The sequence below is a fragment of the Lissotriton helveticus genome, chromosome 2_1, assembly GCF_964261635.1.
Source record: "Lissotriton helveticus chromosome 2_1, aLisHel1.1, whole genome shotgun sequence".
Taxonomy (NCBI): domain Eukaryota; kingdom Metazoa; phylum Chordata; class Amphibia; order Caudata; family Salamandridae; genus Lissotriton; species Lissotriton helveticus.
The window spans coordinates 547,654,706-547,678,068 of NC_136059.1; the positions used below are offsets into that span (position 1 = coordinate 547,654,706).

Below are 23,363 nucleotides of genomic sequence, written 5' to 3' on the forward strand. Positions count from 1 at the left end.
GCGCTGTGGGTCGACTGGGTGGCAGGAGGAGCTGAAATGCAGGGGTGGTTGAGGGTGCAGCTGCTGTTTCGGCATGAGATGGGTCCTTTAGTGTGCTTCGGCAGCGCAATGTTGTGGCGTATGGTGTTGAGTGCGAAGAGGGTCCTGGCGTCGTATCGGTGGAAGGTCCGAGAACCAGGGTCTGCGCTGGGGCCCAGTAATGGCTGGACTGGGAACCAAAACTGGCTCTGGCATAGTGTCCCTCCCCCCACCCCCGAACCACCCAGGGACTTGAAGGCATGACCAGGGCTGGTTTCAGCCGATTTTGTTACAGGAGCTGATATTGCAGCTCTGCTGCTAAACCGGCCCTGTAACAAAAACGGCCCCCCAGGGGTACAAACCCAGCCCCCACCCTGGCGGCCCACCGGGGATACACCCAGTGCCTACTACGGCCTGGCGCAAAAGACAGTGAAAAAAGTGAAACCAAGTCTGCAAAAACAGGTGAAATCGAGAAAAAAGTTTTTAAAAAACAGTGTAAAGAAGGCAAAGAGGAAAAAGAGGCAGAAAAACAAAAGGCAGACCAGCAGCAGAGCAAAGATGCTCCCCCATTAGCCCACCAGGGGTGAGGCGCACCCGGGAGCCAGCGGGTGGAGCAGGGCCTCGAACAACAACCATTCATCTTGGATTGATTTGTTCCTGCCGCAGTCACTAGTCCAATCCACTTGTGGCTCAGTAGTTTTAGCGGCACAAGTGGGTTAACGCTGGTTGGTACGAATTTTGTGGATCCCTGCGGATTCCAGAAGTTTCTATCACAAAAATGTAAGGAAAATTTGTGCTTTTTGGTAAAGTTTGAGTTTTGCAGGGCATTGTGGGTAAGAAAACCTCATGGAATCCACACAGGGCACACCTGGAATGACCTGGCTTTCTAGTTCTAGGAAATGTGTTTGGTTCGTAGGTTTGCTTGGGTGGCCTGCAGCATGGTCCCAAATATTTCAACTGACCCTATTGCTTATCTGTCAACGCAGTGCTGTAGGGCCTTGTGTGTTGTTGTCTCTTGGCCCACCCACACAAGTGGGGTACTCTCCTTATCGGAAGACATTTGGGAACTCTGGGTGGTAGGAAATGTGTGCCTCCCCGCAGATTACAGAACTTTCTGTTACAGAATTTGTTGTATGCCAGGGCTTTTGGGTAAAATGACCTAGTGAGAGCCACACAAGTCTCGCACCCCTAGACTCCCCTAGTTGTCTAGTATTTCGAAATGTGCAGGTTTGCTAGGTTTCCCTAGCTGCAGTTGAGCTATGGCCTAAAATCCACAACTATCCACTTTGCAAAAAAAAGGGTCAGTTTTGAGTGGAAAAAATGGGATATATCCATATTTTGTTTTTAACTGTTCCCTGTCGCAGGCATTAGGCTTACCCACACAAGTGAAGTACCATTTTTATTGGGAGACTTGTGGGAATGCTGGGTAGAAGGAAGTGTATGGGTCCCTGCAGATTCCACAACCTATCCATCACAGAAATGTGAGAAAATGTGTGTTTTTAATTCGAAGTTAGAGGTTTGCAAGGGATTCTGGGTATAAAAACCTGGAGAGAGCCATGCAAGTCACACCCATCCTGGATTCCACCTAGTGTCTAGTTTTTAAAAATGTGCAAGCTTGATAGTTTTTCCTAGGTGCATAGCTAGGGCCCAAAATCCACAGTTACCCATTTTGTACATATTTCACCATATGAATTAGCCTATTCTCTGTACATAATGAGAAACCACGGTACAGTGCAGCTCAGTTGTTAGCTCTGTGTCCCTTCAGTACATGGAGATTCTACAATCCCTACATATCCCCAAAACCAGGAGTCTAGTGGACATAATGGTATATTGCTTTGGTAAATCGGCCATTGTAACAAAAAGTTATAGATGAAAACTTTGTCACAAACGTCTGTTTGTTCGTACTTGTTGGACTTGGCCCTTTTTGCAGGGTCATCCCTAAACTTTTTGCCTTTCTCCTAGCCTTTTTTCTGACATGGTGTTGGTGGTTTTAGGACTCTGGGAACTTTAGCACTGCTATCCAGTTAAAGTGCGTGTGTTCTCTGTGATAAACATGGTAAGATTGGTCTACACCTGTTTGGCCTATTTATTTTACCTGTCAGTCCCTTGTAAAGTGGCATCTCATACACCCGGGTCTGGTGAATTAAATGCTACTGGTGGGCTTGCAGTGCTGATTGCCCACCCACCAAAGTAACCTTTCAAACCTGTCTCACGCCTCTGCCATTGCAGGGCCCGTGTGCGCAGTGTTACTGCCACCGTGATGTGGCACCTAAAGTGTGTGTCATGTCTGTGACCCCGATTTTACTACATGTCAGTCACCCATAAGGTAGGCTCTAGCTAGCCCTATGGGCAGTGTGCATTGTAGGTGAAAGGTAGGACATGCACCTTAAGTGTGTGACATGTCCTGGTAGTGATTCAGTTGTAATTCCTGATATACGAGGAGCAGCTTGGTCAAGTTTAGTATATTGGGAATGGTAATAATAAATGCTGTGCAATGGTGTGCGCAGATTTATTATAACTATTTTAGATATGCAACTTTTAGAAGTTGGCATTTCTGTGTGCTATGTGTCTGCCTTCCTGAAGTGGATTGGATGTCTGGCTTTGGACTGACAGGGGCTGGTGAGGTGTGTGTGTGTGGCTCCTGGAAGGGCAGGGTGAGTCAGTGCTAGGCTGAATAAGGCATCTGCATTTGGAGTAGTGGGAGGAGTAGTCACCTGACCCTGAATAGGTCTGTGCCTGCCTATGTGAATGCTGGATCCGACCCCTGTGGTGTGTCTGATGACGAGCCCCCAGCTGACAAAGGGGAAGAGGGGCCTTGTCAATAAAGTGCTCCAAAACCACCCAAAACCAGTTTAGACTGGATCCCCCGTGGTGTATAAATATTGGGGCTGTGACCCCATGAAAAGGTTGAGCTTTGTGCTTCCTTGGGACCTGTTGCTGCTGGGCCCCCAGGAGGAACCACCTCGAGGGACTGCCTCCCTGTTGGATGCCCCTGTGTGCTGGCCTGCCTGGGCCCAGCTATGTTCCTTGACCCTGGAGGACCCTAGTACTTCGTGAGCGCTACAACTTCATTCCTGAAGGAGGAAGGAGTGCAGGTGTCGTGCACCGTTGGACTGCGAGGGAATCCCGGCGTGTGGGATCCCCCCTGCGCTGCCTGCTGGTGGGAGTGGTTGCCCACCCGCGTTTATGCTGCTTTTGTGGGGGATCCCACCCCGCGTCTGTACTCCTCTAACGGGTGCCCACCCCGCTCGTATGCTTATTTAGAATAACGGAAGCCCACCACGCAATTGTCTTTATTTAAAACAGGAGCCTACCCCGCACTTCCGTCGCCCAGAGGAGCCGCCGAGATCTAAGGAAGATCACGGCCTGACCTGGAAGCTAGGTGGCTGGCCGGGAAAGATGAAGTCCCACACGCTGAAGAGGGCCGTCCTGCGCCTCGCTGGCTCCCCGCCGAAGTCCCCTGTCCCCGGAGAGGGACCGGATAAAGTAAGGGGATGTCCTGAGAATGGGACCTGTCTAGGCACCTGAGGATCAGAGGAGGCCGGGAGGAAGACCTGAGCCTCGAGGGCTCTCAGCCCCGCATTGCCACCACCAGGAAAGCCCCCTGAGAGCCCAGGTGAGAGAGGCTCCCTGAGGCACATTGTCAGTGCCTGTTTCCCTGAGCGGTCCGGCAGGAGAGTGGGCCACTCCAACGTGGGGGCAATTGTGAAGCCGAAGTCCCGGAGTGGGGCTTCACAGGCACGCTTAGTTCCGGTACCTTTTACTGTCTTCACAGCTGCACTTCAATTGCGGGCAACTGCTACGCTTGGGTAATTTGGTAATTAGGAGCCCTGGCGAGGGACTACCCCTTGAGCACAGTTTGCCTGGGCTCATTTGGCAGAGCTGGCCCACCGGTTGAGGCCAGCAGCAACGTTGGGGGCCATTTTAGTTTAGAGTCCCAGTGGGGACCCAGGAGGCACAGTGGTGCCAGGCCCAATTTCACAGCTGCACCGCGAGAGATAGCGGGCAGCTGCAACACGGGGGCATTTTGTTTTCCTAATGAGGAGGCGGTGAGTGGCACCCCAGCCCCCAGTGCATTGCGCGCCTTGTTTCTGCTGCATTGACATCCATAGGGCCACTTGGAAGGCCCTACAGTTACGCCCTGACTTTTGGGACAGAGGCCATTGGGTCCCCGGTGATAGGCCAGTTGGCCTGAGGTCATTCGGGTACCTGTGTGCACTGAGAGGGAGCAAGGCCCCAAAGGAGTGCCTAATGCTATTGCCAAATGTGAGTTATGCACCCTGATCTGCGCATAATGTGTTTATGCTTGTGAGGCCTATTGCGTAAGGTGTTTATGCTTGGGAGGGTTGGGCCTAATGTATTTTTATGCCTACTGTGATGCAGACATAGTGCGTTCATGATGCTAGATATAATGCTGAGGTCATTATTGTACCAGTAGTTACTGGGTATGTTTTATATCTACTACCTGCATTATGATGGTTCTGACCGTGGCCCGATTGGCCTGGTCTTCTATATAGTCCCCTGTGAATATTGCCTAGTGTCAGTTGGCACAATGTTTGTGTGGTTATGATCTAATGTGTTTATGATAATACCAAGACTATTTTTTATATAACCTTGTGTGGAGTTTTTTTTGTGGTGTGCCTAGTGTGTTGCTGCTGTGTGTGTGTTGGTAAAACGCTTTACACATTGCCTCTGGGATAAGCCTGACTGCTCGTGCCAAGCTACCAAGGGGGTGAGCAGGGGTTATTTTCCGCGTGTAACTCTCTTGCCCTGACTAGAGTGGTGGTTTCTGCCTGGCTTAGGCGCATGCCCTAGCCAACCAGAAATCCCTTTTCTAACACTACTTATTTTCAATATTTCTTTATTTCAACAGTTAGTTTCTTTGGGAAAATCTTGAGGGTCTACACATATGACCCCTTGCTGAATTCTGAGTTTTGTCTGCTTTTCAGAAATATACAGCTTTCCTGTGGATCACCCATGGGTTTCATGCTGGTTTCCACGACAAACAGGTAATAGGTTAAGAGCACAAAAATAGGAAAAATGGGCTACCTCTTTCAAAAATGCCAGAACTGTGGTAAAACAATTCGGTTTTTTTATTCAGTTCTACATTATCCGGAAAGCTGGGAAGATGGTGACTTTAGCACAGCAAACTGTTCATTGACTGCCATTTTATGGGGGGGGAAAAAGACGCTTTTACCTGGAGCACTTTTTTCCTATTATTTCCAGTAATCTCAAAATATAGTTATTTTTTCTGTTCCCGGTCCCCTCCAAGGGAATCCATTAATCATGGGTACCTTTAAAATCCCCAGAACGTTGGAAAAAAGGCCTCAAATTTGCCATGGATACCTTATGTGGAAAAGATATTACGGAGCCCTTAGCGTGAACTTACCACATTTAACAAAAAAAAGGGCTAAGCACTGGGGGGATGGGGGGAAGTCCCAGCAGTTAAGGGGGTGAAGAGCATTAGCCATTTGTTTGTCCTTTTGTCTTTTAATATTTCTTCTTTGTTACAACGTGTGCATAAACTTTACACCAATATTACAAGTATTTTTCACCTTTCAGTCTACATGTTATTTGAAAACAATGTGTTTAGTAATATTATTTGTATGTCATTTTCCACAGTATATCTTTATAGAGTTATTCACAAACAGTATCAGCAAATGTTTTCATTGCATCTTACTGTCGAGTTTTGTGTGTTTGCCAAAAGATTTATGTAAAGTTCACACTGAGAAACAAATTCTTGATTTAAAGAATATGATGTATTGGTTACAGCACAGTACACTTCAACTCCACCAACTGTCTTGTCCTGGTCACATTCCCAAGCAATCCCTTCATTCCATGCCAGAATCCAGTTAAATCACTCTAGCAGGTGACATAATGTGGATACCCTCACAACAGCTGTATTACAGATATAAATCCCATTACATATTCCCCTATACAAATGACAAAACTCAAAACAACAAACTAAATACAGTAAAATACATGCAATAAAATATGATGACAAATAATACTGAAAGACAACCCTTCAGACAAAATCTCCGAACCTGGTTGGAAGACTCCTCACACGTGGTCCCATCTTAACTCACGAGGCTAGAAATTCTCCTCCAATACACCTCTCATACTCCACCCTTTCCACCATGTTCAAATACATAGAAGAATCACTCTGACCCCCAACACCACTGTCTTGAGATTCATAAGATGCATCTTTTCCCAACTTTACTCTCATGAAAGATCCATCATACACTTCCTCTTGGAAAAATCCGCCGTCTGGCTTGCATTTAGCCACCCGCCTCACATTCCAGACTTTTCTATTCTGTGTCACCATACTCTTACCATAGATCTTAATTACTTTCATGGCTCTGACAAATTTTGCTGTTCCTTTTCTCACCAAACCAGGTCTTCTTACTGTCACCCAATCTTCAACTGCAAAAGAATGACACTTGACTTTCCACTTGTTGTCATACATCTCCTTGACCTTTTCTTGCTTCCTTCTGACCTTTTCTTTTATCTCCTGTACATTCACTTCATCTTGGGTCACGCCCTGCTCTCTCCTGAACCACCTAGGACACAATTTGGATATTGGTAGTCTACCTCTCAACAGTCTGAAAGGACTGACCTCAATGGTGGCTTAAGGAGTAATGCGATACCACCATACATTTTCCCTCAACTTATCTTTCCACAATCCAACAAAACCATGTGCCCAACTAATGCACTCCTTGAGAAACCTATTGAATCTTTCTATCTGCCCATTTCCTTGGGGTTCATATAATTCAGTGGTAACCGGTCTAATATTACTGAAAGTGAAAAAACTGCATCTCTTAAGCAACAAGCTGAGTACCATTATCAGAGATCACCACTTCAGGATTTCCTTCCTTGGCAATTATCTCCTTGAAAAATTCAATAATGGTGCCTGAAGTAGCATGAGGTTCCAATTTCACTTCTGGCTATTTTGAGTAATAGAGCACCAAAGCGGAACGAGAATCAGCAGGTAGTCCATAAAATGGTCCAGATATATCAAAAGCCACCTTCTGACAAGGTGAATCTGGCCATGGTACAGGTTGAAGTAGAGCAGGTCCCGGCTTCAGCATCTTTTCACTGTTCACAAAGGCACTACAATCTTACTACTTTTTCTGCCATCCTATCCAGTCCCAGCCACCAAAAGGTTGTACGTATTATTATTTTCATAGATGACGTACCTGGATGTTTTTCAGTTGCCAGTCGTAAGATCTCTTCTTGCATTCCTTTGGGAGGAATACACTTACCACTCTTAAAAATCATGTCATTCCCCATCACCAATTCTTCAGCAATCCTAAAAAATTTAACAATTTCTTTCAGCAATATCCTCCTTTCCGGCCATCCTGCTCTCATGTACTGTTTAACGTCACACAATACATTATCTTCTTCATCGTCTTTCATCCATTTATCTGTCTGTATTCCTTTGAATTCATAAGTCACATATTCTGAAACCGCAACTACAATATCCTCATCCTCACTTTGATTTGATTTCCCCTTTACACACAGGAAGACGCAACAGACAGTCAGCCATCACATTACTACGTCCTGATACATACTTGACCGTGAAACAATATTCCTGCAGTTTGGAAACCAATCTTGCAATCCGGGCTGTAGCATTCCAACCCTCACCAGGAGAAAGAATCTCCACCAACGGTTTATGATCCGTTTTCAGAACAAAATGTGAGCCCCATATAAAGTTGTGAAAGTGTTCAATGGCCTATACACACGCCAACAGTTCCTTTTCAATGACTGCATATCTACTCTCCGCATCAGTTAAGATGCGAGATGCAAAAGTAATATTCCATGTCTCTTTTCCACACCTCTGTGACAACACACCACCAATACCATGCATACTTGCATCCATTGTGACAATGCACTGTGCATTCAACGTAGGTGCATGGACAATTTCATTCTTGATTGCTTCAAAAGCAGACATGTGCCTATCAGTCCACAGATAGTCCACATTTTTCCTCATAAGCTCTCTGAGCGGCTCCGTTTTTGTAGCAAAATGTTAAATACATTTACTATATTATTCACAAAGTCCAGCAAATGATAGCAGTTTCTCCATATTATCCGGAGCAGGTGCTATAGTGATGACATCCACCAGGGATCTTTTTGGTATGACACCATCCTTTGACGCTTCTTTCCTTTGAGTGTCAAACCACGCCTCCTCATAACCTCCCACACACTCTTGAGATGTTTATTATGCTCCTCCTCATCTGTAGAAAATATAAAGATATCGTCCTCATAGCATTTAACATACTTTTCCATGTCTTTGAACAAGTGAAACATGGACCTCAGGAACACAGATGCCACAAAAGCTAATCCAGATGGCATGCATTTAAATTGGAATCACCTCAGTGGTGTAATAAATGTGTTAAGATGGCAAAAACCCTCAGTAAGCTCAATCTGGGAGGCTGACCTCAAATCCAAAGTAGAAAATACTCTGGCTCCTTCTAAAATGCAAATTACCTCATTATTATTGGGCAGCGGATGACAATATACCACAATATTATCATTCACAGCTCTCAAATCCACACAAAGCCTCAGTGAATTGTCAGGTTTACGTGCCAAACCTATAGGAGACACCCACTCCGACGACTCACGCCCTCACTCATCATTCCCAACAAAGTATCCTTAAGTTTTTCCCTCACATTGATGGGCACATTACTTATCTTCTGTAATACTTGCTTAGCATTTGACTTAAGTTTGATCTTATGGGAATAACCTTCCAATTTTTCCAGCCTTTCTGTGAAGACGTCAGGGAAGCTATAAACAATCCCTTTATCAGTCTCTCCGTTTTCCATTACCAATACAGTTCCTGGTTTCTAGGGTTAATTATTATTCCCAACTTCCCTTGGTCTTTCCAAACTAGGACATTCACTACTTTAGGTGCCACATACAACTTTATTACCGCCTTTTTTCCGATAAATAGGATATCTGTGTCTACATAACCTATAATGTCGATAACACTCCCATCAATACTTTCTGCAATGATATCCGATGGCTTCACATCATCCATGCTCCATACTTGTTCAAACTTCTTAAGAAAATTCTCTCTTGTGACAATTGTCCATGGCGATCCAGAATCCACCATCAGCTCCAAATTAACACACTTAACACTTACAATACATTTACGAGAACAACTAACATCCTCCTCCACATTTTCCGCTACACCATCCGAAAAAGACAAAACCACCCCTCTGACACCTTTACATTCCTCTGCACACTCTTTCACATGTTCAAATCTTTCCTCATTACATATACTCCCACCTGTAAGAAATGTAAGATATGATACTTTACTCTTACTACCCAGTTATTATTATTTTTTTAAATTACCACAAACTCGGGCAAAATGTCCAATCCTGCCACACTTTACACATGCCTTCCCAATAGCAGGACACCGAGGTGACAAAGCAATGTGAGTCATACTGCCTTAGCGATAACATGAGACTTTGCGATTTCATATATCTTTTACCCTCAAACCTGTTGTACCTGTCAGCTGCACTTCTATTATACTCCTCAAACCTTTTCTTTACAACATCGCCACAGGTTTTAGAACCTCCATCCGCACCAACCACACAAACCACATCAGTTTCATTCTTGTTAATCTTCTCAGACTCATGTACAGATTTCATCCACTTCTCCGATTGTTCTAACGCTTTAGCTGTGACAATCACATCTTGCAGATTCCCCCATAACCCACAATTGTTCTTATTCTTTTCTACTCTTATGAACTATTGTATGATCTCTGATCATTTCATGAGAAGTGTGGCTCAATGGTTAGAGCGGCAGACCCTGATGCAGAGTCTAGCCCGGGACCAGGGTTCAATTCCCCGCCTCGGCGGGTCTTGGGCTCAAAATTCCACGGACCTGATAATTCTCGCCTTGGTGCCTATTCCAATCATGGAGTCCCACTCTGCAACTCTGGGCAATTGCTTGCTTAATCACCACAACGGCCCCCACAACGCTAAGGATGCCTGGCCTCCACCTTGGGGGTGCCCAGGAGTGGACACCTCACAGGGAAAGCCAGGATGGGTTCCACAGCGGTATTCGTACAAGCGCCTTGAGACCCTTGCGGGTGAGTAGTGCGCTATACAAGTATCAATTTACATTTTTTTACATTTTACATCCAAAATTGCAATGTAATGATAACCCTCGTGATGCAGTCAGAAATCCATCAAAACTTTCCTTGTGCCCTAGTATAAAATTTAAATCGGTTCAAATCCACACTGGCAGTTGGTTTCAACCTATTTTCCAGCCTTAACAATGCCTCCTGAAAACAATCAGCTTCACCTCTATCTTCCTCGTGCTCCATAGTAACTTGTGGTAAGGTATGAAAAGTTTTTTGTCCCTCTGAATCTAAACAATGCAGGACAATATTTTTCTTGCACTCATTAGACATATCATCACCTATAGCTTTCATGTATGTTAAAAACTCTTTGTTCCATTGTATACAAGGAATAGGTGGTTCTCTTTTGTGCTGGAGAAATTTAGTTGGGGGTTCAAACTGCATGTTTAATTAAAATAATGCGCAGAATTACCAGAAACGCAGTATTTTTTATTTATTTTTTAAAACTGTGTGCAAATCATTGTTACAATCTGCACTTTACTTTGATACAAATGTGCAAAACATTGAATCACCTTTAAACAATGTACACTTATAATTGATATTAGTGTGCAAATCACTGTAAAAATCTGCACTTTACGTTGACAAAAGTGTGCAAATCACCGTAAACATTTGTACTTATTACGTTGACAAAAGTGAGCAAATCACTTTAAATAATACTTACTTTGTGTAAATCTGTAAAATGGCTGCATCTAGATCTGTAAGATCATTGAGGCTTTGTTGGAAACTCCACGGCTTACTTGTAGAAAGAGATGGTAAACAAAATGATTCTATTCTGTTAAAGGTAGTTTTCTTATTACCGTCTCCTATGGGTCGGATGTCAAAGTACTATGTGCGCAACAGAATTTGAACAAGTGGAAGATCTAGTTCTGCAAATGTAAAATGTACTTGCATCCACTCTGCTAACCTGTTATCTAGCAGAAATAAACAAGGGGGCTGTTATCTCTAACACAGCTTCAAAAGTATTATAGTGTTTACAATTTAAAATATTTAGTTCTAGCAGATTTCTTAAAGAAATAAAAAACAGTTTTTAAAAAAGATTCTTACAGATACACCCATTATATACATCATCAATTACCAATGCAAAGGAAAACAAATTATTCCACTAGACAATATTGTTAAAAGGCTCTCTAATAAGCGACTGGCAATAGTCATAATAATACTAATGTGTTTCAGTAAATAATAAAATAGCTGTCGTAGAATAAGCACTTGTAAAAGCGGATTACAGTAACTTTTACTCATTTCATTGTTGTATCTTTAAACAGGAGGCTTTACTCTAAAGTCAGTTGAACTTTTACTTGTAAGGCTGCATTATCTTGATTCTACCTCATTCCTCTTTAATCCACCACCTTACCCTCCCTGCCGCTTTAGCTCACTCGGTTTCATCGCATCTCCCTCCCCTTGTCACTATTTTCTATCTTTTTTTCTTTTTTTTTCCCCTTTGTGTTTTTCTCCCTCTTTCTTTGGATCAAAGCCTAATGAGGAGAATGTAGTGCTGGTCCCCAAAATGTGTTCCAGTGGGCCCCACCTGCAACCACTGTCTCGAATTCTGCACTGTCTGCAGGGATACCTTCCATTATTAATACCTCTGCTTTTCTTATCCCTACTGCACATGTGTATGGGAGCCCTCAAAAAACAATGGTCTACAACAGTGGTCTTCAACTTTTTCTGTAATGAGAGCTACTTCTGATCAGTGAAAATCGTTGTGAGCTACTGAAGGCAAGTAACTCACGTATTGTTACCAGACACCCCCTTGCCCATCTTCAATTACTTTAAAGCTAATGTCCATGGAGCCCCATACTAAGATTTGAACAAAATACTGGGACTAGGGGACTATGATAGGACAGCCATGTGCGTCAGTGAGTGCATGGTCTGTGGGGATGTATGAACATGTGTGTGAATTAATTAGATATGTGTGTATGGATGACTGAGAGCCTGTGTCGTATGTACTTGTGGCACAGGGAATACCTTTAACCATATATGGCACCGTTACATGTACAACCCAAACGAACAACCATTTTTTTGTAATGGGATACATTTAAAGTGCAGAAAAATGTTCTGCACATTTTTCTGCACTTCAAATTTCTCCCATTTAAAAAAAAAGTTCCTGTATTTTTCAAATGTAAATATGGCAGCGTGTCTACCAGCCACTGTGAGCAAGGTGCCTGCTGTGTGTAAATGTGACCCTTTGAAATGGGAGAAAATTCAATTAAAGAGTTAACTTTATGTTTATATGCATTACATTAAACTTATTTTTATTTTCTCCCATATGTGTCTTTACAAATAGGAGGCATATTACTCCCAGTGGCCCGTAGACATGGTGCCATATTTATAACAAGAACATGCAATAATTTGTTTAAATGTGAGGAATTTAAAGTGAAGAAAAATTTATAGTGGAGAAACACATTAATACCATGTTTCATAGAAACCTTGTTTTTCACCTTAAATTTCTTCCATTTATAAAGAAAATAACTGTTTTTCATGTACAAATATGACACTGTCCACTAGCAGCAAGGTGGCTGCTGTTTGTAAATGTGACACTTTGAAAAAGGTCACCATTAATCATTTAGTGAACTCTCAATTTTAATTTACTCTCATTTAAGAGCATTCGGAAATATTTTGTTCTCATGCTCCAATATTGAGTTGAGAAGGACTAGTTAAATGTTTCAGTGCTTCAGTTCTGAACTTCTTGACCCACATGGGTCATAAATCTGACTGAGTCTGCCCATTAGGACGCTGTGCTATCTGCAGCCTGATAATAATGTAAACAGCCTTTCCTTAACTTTAAAAGGAAAATGCAACACGTATTGTTTTTAGTTAAAATGAACGCAAGACTGGGAGCTACCCTTAAGGTTTCTGTGAGCAACTGGTAACTTGCTGTCGACTGGTTGGAGACACCTGGTCTACAACATTTGTATAATTTTCCAGACTGCAGATTTGTTTTCGGGGATTGAAAGCTCCAGTGCTTCTTGTTCCAGACTGTAATCATTCCTTTACAATACAATAATATAATTTAAAAAGACTGTGGTACTGGTGTGCCTGGGGCTTCGTAGGTGGGGACAGGGAGATTTTTAGGACTGCTCAGCTATTAGGAAGTGGGGGCGGGATCGCAAACACCTCATTGGGTCTGGAGAAGCTTGAATCTGGGCTTCCTGACTGAGGGCCTACATTGGATACTGCTATAATGCTTAATCGATGGAGTTTGTTGCGAAGGAAAGGTGGGTTTTAGCCAGGAACTGGAAACCTGAGAAGGATGTGTGATTGACAGTGTCGTATGGTTATAATTGTTGTATCTGTTTAACTTGTTAATTTTTTTTTTAAGGCTGCTGCACAGTGTGAACAGTGTAATATTTGAAGGGTGATAGGCACATGAACTGCCTACTACATACAACCTGTACATGGTATTGATGCATGTGATCGCTGCCTGCCTTTTACCTTGCCAAAAGAAGAGTAACCGCTATGAGGGTAATTTACTTTGAATCAGACCATGAGTCTGAACAATATGCTAAGAAAAACAAAATGGCTTCAAAGGCTTCAAAACTGTTTCCTTTTAGAAAACTTCTGAACTGAAGCAAGAGGAGAGATACACAGCCTTTCTGACACAAGAACCCCTCCAGCTCCTGGATACTTAGATTTTCACTTGCTCATCCCCGAGTAATCCTCTTGCTTCAGAGTCACTCCACATTATGACGTCAGTCACCTTGACACCAAAGTGGAAATGAAAGCCACAGACCTGATGCTGTTGACGGTGATGTTGACACCTCTAAAGCTATACTGGCACGTCACTTAAAGTAGACTTAATTAGCATTATGCTTTTTGAGATCGTGCTGGATCCAGGTCAGCCCTCTCCATCAACTAGTTCATTTGTAGAGTACTCTACCAAATCGGAATCCAAGGAGCTGCCCACAAGTGGATTGCATCAGACCTCACAGGAAGTACACAGAAAATCATCCTCCCTCCCTACTCCTCACACCCTAAGAAGATCACCTGTGGTGTAGTTCACGGCTCATCACTCTCTTCAACACAAACACGACTATCCTGACCAGCATCGTCAAAAGCCCCAGACTTAACGTCATCTCCTACGCTGACAGCACTCAACTCATCCTCTCACTGACAAAAATTCTAAGAACCATCAAAGACATATTCCAAAGATGCATGAAAGATGTTGCCAATTGGATGAACAACCGTACCCACCGGTAACCTCGGCATCATCCTGGACAACCAGCTATTTATGAAGAAGCAAGTTGGCGCCGTCTTCACTGTCCGCTTCCTCACGTTCTGTATGCTTAGGAAGGCTTTCAGGTGGCTCCTAACCAACACCAGGTGAACTGTCACGCAGTCTTTCGTCACCAGAAAACTTGACTACTGCAACTCCCTCTACATAGGAATAACTGGCCAATTCATGAGGAAACTCCAGACAATTTAGAACACAGCGGCTAGACTCATCCTCGACTATCCCAGACAGACACACATAACCTCTCAGCTCAGGAAACTCCACTAGCTATCAGTCATGAAGAGATGCCAGGAAACTACTCACCCACGCATTCAAGGCATTACACAATGAAGACCTGCTTACCTCAACCAACTCATGACCTTTCACCAGCCCGCCAGGAAACTCAGATCCAGATCGCTCTACCTATCTGCCATCGGTCGCATCCACCGGACCAACAGTGGGGGCTTCTCATTTTCCCATTTGGAGGCCATGACCTGGAACGACCTCCCCCTGCACCTCAGAGCCTCACCATCGCCCCAGGAATCTAGGAAGGACCTTAAAGCTTGGATGTTCCAATAGAACTAGTAGCATCATCCAATAGCGCCTCGAGACCCTTTCCGGTGAAGCAGCCGCGCTTTCCAAATCCTGATTGATTGATTGGACCCCGTCAGTTAAATGCACTAAACAGGCAGAATGCTTCATGGAAAATACCTGGCTTGGCAGTTCGGGCTGCACTGTTCACCTGAGGAACAGAATCAAGACCGATTTGCATATGGCTGGGTCTGAACTGGGGTGGCGAAGTGAGCTAAAGAACGATGATGGTTTCAACCCAGATCTGTGACTGGGGGTGAATGTCCAAACCTTACAGCGCTCAGTCCATCATCTCCTTGCGTTTTCTTTACCCCTACAGTATTCATTCCCATCAGTGCTACTTCTTCAGGTGCTGAATGTGACATTTAGAGCCAGCACAGTGATACCACTTCAATTGGAAGAATGTAGAGTCCTCCCGCAGACTAGAAGCCAACCTAGGCTGCTCATCGAGCCAGGATTCAGCTGTAAATACCCCTTTTTACTATGTAGTTAAGGGGAAATTTCACATGACCAAGAACTTGATTTAAAACATATGTAAGGAAGTTTAACATTTCACCAAAAAAACACCAAATAATGCTAAAGAAAATTAGCTAGAAAGTCTCACTCTCAATGAAATGATGTGCCAGCTTACAACCTCAGCCTCCGTAAGGCAGCAACTAAAACGCTCCTAAACCAGCGCCTTTTGCCCCCAAGTCCCCAGACGTTGGCGTATCCATTACGAAAGAAACAGTTACCAAAAATAACTCATTTGTTCATTTGTTACATGTTCCACCTGAGAGCTCAAATACGTAATGCCTATGTACCTGAATGAGCCTTTCACTTGCGCTGGGTGTTTAATACCGTTGTATTAACCAGTATTTTGCATGTGCTCAATTTCTGTTTGCTGTGCGTTTTCATCAAATGCTCTATGCACAGATCAAATGAAAGTGGCTTTCTGTTTCAGAGAGTGAGACTGGCAGCGAAAGTGATGAAGAGAGCGATGAAAAGAAAGAAAGCAGCAGTGCGGAGAGTAATTCCAGTTCAGATGAAGAAGAAAGTGACAGTGCAACAGAACAGAAAAAAAGAGCAGCCAAGAAAAAATCAAAAACCAACGAGGAAAGGTAAACGATTTTAAAGTGTCCTTTCAACGAGTAGTTTCTTCTGCGCCTTTCTTTAGTGCAAACAACTTGAATGTTTTGAAATTCCTTTTTTTCTGGTCCAAAGGTAGTAAAAAAACGATCAAGAAAATGCCCTTTGTTTAGAAAAATCGTGAAGAAACCATTTTGAATGCTGCACTATTGTGGTTGTTTTAGAACTTTTAAAGGAGCGTTCAGTTTTTATAGCGCTATCAGTTACTGCTTTTATAAATTTCCATGAGTATGGCAATCCACATTACATTGAAATGTACTGTCACCTTCAGAGGTTCAATAAGCAGTCAAGTATGAAATACTGGGTAATACGTAACTCTTAATTACCTTTTCCAGCAGTTCCGCTGAGGGATAAAATTAAATTCTTCAACTCTTCCATTATGTATCGTAGACAATTGAATTTTTCTTCTAAATAATGTTATGTTAAAAAGATTATGATCCAACTATTGGAAGCAGAGGCTGTGAAGAGAGACGGTCAGAAGAAATGTAAGTGTTATATTGCCATTATCAACACCGTTACCGTGTATTAAAGCATCATTAAAAGTGTGAGTAATTGGGGCTAATACCTTGAATTGCCTTAAATGCCTTTCCTCCAGTGCTGTCAGCAAGTGGCCTCTGCAGACACCATGGCCCTCTCCACTGCAGCCCGCTGCTGCCAGCGGTCTTGATGAGCTTGCGGCGCGGCTTAGTCGTGGCTGACAGCGCTGATTGGGGTGCACTCCACACTCTGCTCCTTTTATTACAGACAGTAATTAAAGCAGCTCGCCCTGCCACTTCCATAACAAACACAGCATAATGCCCTAATTAGGACTTTATTAATTTAAGTCAGGATTTAATGATTTTAAAAGTGATTTATATTGTTTTTCCTGTTCAGAACAAATGAAATCTGTAGGTTAAATTAATACAGGCTTTTCATCATTGCAAAGTTAAAAAGCTAGTTACCAGTAAATTCTTTTCATTAGAGTAACATCTGAAAATCTAAGCAGTAAGGTAAACAATAATTATCTGTCAAAACTGAGTGATGCATGATATAAAAAAACCTACCTTGAAATCCATGTCGCACATTAAGATTTGAAATGTATCGAAGACTGCAAGAAAGCAACTTTGAGTTAGGCATGCAAATAACATCCAATAATTCATTTTTATTGTTTGAAGTAATCTTACATGGTTGACTATGTGCCTTGAGTACGTATTTATTATTGACTCGTAATTTTTAGGTTCATAGTCAATCAGTTTAATGTTTAAAAAAAAAACTGAAATAAAATGTGGTCTGACTTGCCAGCATAAAATGTTTTTGAACGTACTGTCACTCGTCAGTCTAATCATAAATACACATGAATGAAAACATAAAGAAGAAAAACAAATAGTCACTGGTTTTCCACCCAAGCCGCCCCATTGCAATACACTTAGGTCCTAATATGATTTTATTTTGAGAATTAGTGTTTTGTATCCCCATTTTCACCAGTAATGATTATTACCCTTCTTCCTCAACACCAGCAAAATATTTCTTATGGATACTTCCATCCTCCGATTCCTCACCTTTCAAATTCCCCCAGGCACTAGACTGGATCTGGAACTTTTTAGCAATTGCTCTTGCGTAGACATATGGTGCCATCAGACTCTGAGGTGGCATTGCACCCCCTTCGGAGGTGACAGCACAAAGCTATACAGGTCCACCACCCGTGTGTGCTGATGATCAGTTTGTTTCTTTATTCACCCTTCAACGCAGTCCAGAGCTTTGTTCCCACATGTTTGTTGATGTTTCACTGATCCGCAATTCTTTTTTTTTTGTTTGTCAGTATTCTAGGGAAATGTCTCCCCCAAATGCAACTGTTTTCAACCCATAGAATGACTGCAGGAAACTGATGTCGGTCACAGACCTGCACAGTGCCTGTTTGTGACGTTTGAGTTCCAGCATGAATCAGTGCTGCAAAAAAATGCTCCTGTTATGCGCTGTAGGCATCCGGCAGTGCAAGGGAAAGCTGTAAGTCACCGAGCACAAGAAACAAGGCAGATAGCGTACCGAGTTTTGGAGCCCGATTCTGCTCCAAGTCCTGAGATCTTTCCAACTCAGACACCGTCGAGGTGTACATTGAAAGACCACTGCCTTAAACATAAGACATTTTTGAGCAGAGAAGGTTGCCTGCAAGGCGTTCAGTTGTGTTCCTCTCTGCCCTGAGAGAGTGACTGAATATCTAGTATTCTGGTTTGACTTTGGCCCCAGCCTAGCACAAATGTAGTGTGTGTATAGAAGCCTCAGCTTTTCTTTGACATGAATGAGGTCCTGGGCCTGTCCTGTGACCTAGAGAGGGTTATCACACATTGATTTTTGGAGAAAGAAGTGTGCTTCTTTACTCCTGATACCCCAAAATAGGTGGACTTTTAATATGTGGACTTTGTAATAGATTGAAAAATCAAACTTTAGATTGGAACACCTTGGTCTTGATAAAGAGGAGAAGACTCGAAACACGTGTTGGCTGTATATATAATTTCATGAGGTTGTAATGAATTAAGTAATGGAAGAATTTAATTTAATCAAATAAAGAATTTGATTGGAATGGAACAATAGTTGAATGGAACAAAAAATGTCATAACCTCCCTCAGCACATTATGAATACTGTGTTGCGCACCATTCAGGTATTGGTGGAGGAGGAAAAATCGCACCAGCCTACTGATCCTTTTAACCTTAGAATTGATACAATACTGTCTATTGTAAACACATAATCTGAAAGAAACAGGTTAGTGTGAGATTCCTTACCTTAGTGTATCCCCAGGCGTCAGACGGGATCCGGAAAGTTTTGCGTAGCAGTACCCCTGTGCGTCGGTAGGTGTCTTCTGCGGCTCCGCGTTAGTCGTCGGCGTCGTTGGCGCCGGGATGACATCGTCGGAGTACTTAGACGCCACCCTCGCGCTGACGTCAGTTCTTCTTTTTTCCGCGCCAGCAAGCGCAGATCTGGAAAAAGCAGTACTCCTTAGTCACTTTTTGACTAACTTTTTCGATCTTTTTGATCCTGTTTCGAGTCGTAAGACTATTGGTGCCGGTAGGGATGCCCGGATTCAAGCCCTGTGCCGATTGCAACCGACTGATGACGGTTACCGACCCCTATCGCCGGTGCCTGTATTGCCTTGGGGCCGACCATGATGACAAGTCGTGCCCCGACTGCCGGGCCTTGACGTCAAAGGCTAGGCGGGAGCTGTCCCGTAAGCACCTCGAGCCCCGGCAGTCGGCCCGCGCCATTCACGGTCAAGGTCGAGGAGGAGGTTGAAGGAACGGTCGCGGGGCCACAGTCATCGCTGCTCGGCGAGTCAACACCATTCGTTGGGCTCCAAGTCCTCAGGTAAGAGGCACAAGAAGTTGAAGAGACAACATTGCTCTTCCGACTCCCCCCGCGATGTGGCCGGGGGTTCGGGCGACACCGCCCACGCGGCTCCGCCGGAGCCGCAGGCTCCGCTGCCAGCTCCATACCCACTGGTCCCTGGGCTGAACGCGACGCCGGTGGAGATCGATGCCTTCCTCATGGCCATGAGGTCGCTCTTTCCTCCGTCGGGTCCCACTGCGGCCCTGGTGTTGTGTTTCTATCTAGGACCCTAATTCGATATTCCCGATTTATTCCCTTATATGGTTATACGGTTATAATAAATAATATCCTTATAAAGGCATAAGAATCATATCCATATTTAGTAATAGCCCATGCAGTCCAAATACGGCAAGGCTACGCCCCTAGACTCCTAGAAAGTACAACGCGTTCCCTAAACAAACCAAACCTCCAGCAACCTGGGAATTCCCCATGCTTTTGTTTTGATTTGTCCTAGAACTCCTGCGAGCACTGAAAGAATGGCCAGTTCTTAGTGACATCTTTTATTGACGTCTTATGTCCAACCTTATGTCAAACCCGGCACCTTTCAGGTATAAATATACCAACGTTGCCGTAAGCAAACACACAGTGGTTTGGAGCAGAGCGGCTATCTACTTGCCCGAGAGCCCAGCTGATGCGAGAGCCCACGGACACCGCCCCTCCCTATTGACGCACTGAGAAAGACGCTGTCTTTTTCTCCAGCCGAGAAAATCCAGCTCCGGTGTTTCCAGCCGCCCTTGCGGGTTGCTGGGATATTGAGTCCTGAGAGAGAGAGATACCAGACCTCCTACATTCTATTACCAAGGTACGGAGCTGACTAAACCCTTAAGAGAATTCTTGATTCAGATTCCTTGGCAACAACCAACTTAACTTAAACTGCTACTTACTTACTCCTTCCCACGTATTAGGCTTAGGTCAGGTACACCGGGGTAGGCGTAGATTAGAAGCACCAGTTGAGTACTTTAGTCAATGTTTTTATGTATGTATATATTTTATCCATTTTAAAGTATCAAATGGCTAAGAAACCATATCAATGCTTTTACAGTATTATTTCATAATACTCCTTTTACAGTACGCACTTTACTTTACATTAAGTATTGCAATTGTGGCAATTCATTTCTCTTGCATGAGAAAGAAGACTGCTCAATAAATAGCACCTTTTATTGAAAACGCCAGTCTCTCTATTTCTCTGCACTCTGGTGAAACTAAGTATGCACGATTGACTGAGTAAAATAGTTGTCTATTGTTTTCACATGACTCTAGAGATACACTCTTATTCTGAGGGAGCAAAGTTGTCATGTTATATGGTTGTCAGAAGCTAATCCCTTCTTGTCTATCCAGGGAAGTTAAACTCCTCCCTGTTTATTTGAGAACGTTTCTAGTGACCTCTGAGCTAGCTGGCAAAACTAATTAAGTCTAATATAGTCAGAAGAGACCTAGTCGACCTCAGTCCCACGTCTACACTACTGGTTATATTATTCCAATGCGCAGAGCCTATTGGGAATATGGGAACTACACTACACTGGCTGGGAGCCCAAGCAGACCGGGGGCTTCGGCCCCGACGCCGTCGGGTGCTTCGGCCCCGGCGCCGTCGGCGACTTCGGTCCCGACGCCACAGGGCCCCACCGGATCCGGGTCGCCACTGGTCGAACTTACGACCCCTCCGCCGGCGCCGACCCCCAGGGTGTCGCTCCGACGCCCTCCCCAGACGACGTCGTCCCTGGTCCCTACTTCGGTCTGGATTCAACGTCGAGAGAAGAGCTATTCTTCTATGATCCAGCCCCATCCTTTGCACCTGACTATCAGGGGATGGGAGGCGAAGAGGATTGGGAGGGGTCTGAGGACTCTCTGGTCCAAGAGGGCCAGTTGTATCAGGACTGGGCAGTGGATCCAGGGGAGGCCAGTGGTTTGGACACTTCTCCCGACTCTGGCTTTGTCTCCCCTCCTACCGTGGCCACGGAGGAGGGGGCTGCTTACAGCGTGGTGCTGACGAGGGCGGCCAAGGCCTTGGGTCTTGAGCTCCCCGTCGCGGCCGTGTTGGCTAACCTCCTCACCGAGGTCCTTAAACCGCAGGCAAGCTCTTCGGAGCCTCTACTGCCGTTTAATGAGGCCCTTTCTAACGTTCTGTTGGGCACTTGGTCCAGGTCCTCTACAGGTCTGCCTGTAGATCGGAACGTGGCCAGGCGCCACCGCCCGGCCCCAGGCGACCGTAGCTTCCTGTCCACCCACCCCACCCGAGAGCCTTGTTATCCAGGCCTCTAACTCCCAGACCGCAATCCCCACTGCTCCACCTGATCGGGAATCCAAACGGTATGAGCAGTTTGGTAAGAAGCTGTTCTCCTCACTTAGTTTGGGGTAGCGGTCGGTCAACACCGCTTGCCTTTTGGGCCGTAATACCCACTCTCTGTGGGACACGGTTGCGGACGTGCTGCCAGCTTGCCCGGAGAAGGCCCAGATCAAACTTGCTCAAGCCCTTGCGGAAGGGCGGGATGCAGCACGGTACTCTATCCGATGTGGGCTGGATACCACAGACTCGCTGGGCAGGGCGATTTCCACGACGGTGGTGGTTCGCCGCCACGCCTGGCTGAGGTCGCCAACTTTTTGGCTGATGTCCAGAATTCCCTCATGGGCATGCCGTTTGATGGCCGTCGCCTCTTTGGCAACAAGGCAGACAGTGCGCTTGAGCGTTTCAAGGACTCCAGGGCTACGGCCAAGTGCTTGGGCCTGTCGGTCCAGCGCCAGCAAACTTCTGCCTTTCGTGGCCAAGGAAGGGGCACCCCCTCACGTCCTGCCAGCCATGGGCCACAGACTAACATCCAGCACGGCGGCGGATGTGGTAACCGCTGTGGCGGTGCCAGGGGACAGCGGCGATGCCAGTCCACATCCACCCCCGCAGCATCCAGACTTCCTAGTCTGAGCTTTCAGGCCCATTCGACGCCAGTGGGGGGCAGGGTTCGCCATCACCTCCTCCACTGGCGCTATCACTTCAGACAGGTGGGTGCTGCAAATCGTCCGAAGGGGCTACTCCCTCCGCTTCGTGGCGAACCCTCCAGCCATGCCACCGCACTACCACTGCGTGTCGGGGGATCACTTGCAACTTCTTCAAGCGGAAGTTACGGCCCTCTTGGCCAAGGGGGCCATAGAGTGCGTTCCTGGGCCAGAAGTAGGGTGTGGTTGTTACTCCCACTACTTTCTGGTTCCCAAGAAGGGCAAAGGGGGCCTACGCCATATCTTGGACATGCGGAACATCAACGGCTACCTCCGGAAGGAGAAGTTCAAGGTGCTGACTTTGGCTCAGGTATTAGCTGCCCTAGACTCAGAAGACTAGATGGTAGCGTTGGACTTGCAGGACGCATATTTTCACATCCCCGTCCTGCCGGCCCACCGGCTTTACCTGCGGTTCACGGTAGGCTGCGAGCACTTTCAGTTTACTGTGCTCCCCTTCGGCCTTACCAGCGCCCCTCGGGTGTTCACGAAAGTGATGGCGGTGGTCGCGGCTCATCTGCGCAGATTAGGGGTGTCAGTCTTCCCCTATCTTGACGACTGGTTGTTAAAGGCGGGCTCGCCCCAGACAGTCGTCAGCCACCTCCAGACTACGGCCGACCTCCTGCACCTGCTGGGGTTCTCCTTCAATGTGCTGAAGTCACACCTGTGTCCCTCTCAGAAGCTCCTCTTCATCGGAGCGGTTCTGGACTCGGCACAGTTTCGGGTTTATCCTCCCTAGCAGCGGGTTCAGGGTATTCAGGCTCTGATTCCGATCTTTCAGCCTTTATCCCGAGTCTCGGTCAGGTTGACGCTGCGGCTTCTGGGGCTGATGGCCTCCTGCATCCTTCTGGTGCATCACGCCAGGTGGCGGATGCGGGCTCTGCAGTGGGACCTGAAGTTTCAGTGGGCCCAGCATCATGGCAACCTGT

General features: G+C 45.3%; 1 protein-coding gene across 2 annotated transcripts in view; it reads left to right on the forward strand.

The window, feature by feature from the left end:
• The window catches only part of AP3B1 (adaptor related protein complex 3 subunit beta 1), a 1,831,130-nt gene that overhangs the window by 1,097,414 nt on the left and 710,353 nt on the right, over positions 1-23,363 (forward strand). For both annotated transcript variants that reach the window (XM_078675217.1, XM_078675216.1), the window contains exon 19: positions 15,910-16,066. In XM_078675217.1, coding sequence (XP_078531343.1) covers positions 15,910-16,066 — 157 coding nt within the window. The remainder of the gene's footprint in view (positions 1-15,909; positions 16,067-23,363) is intronic.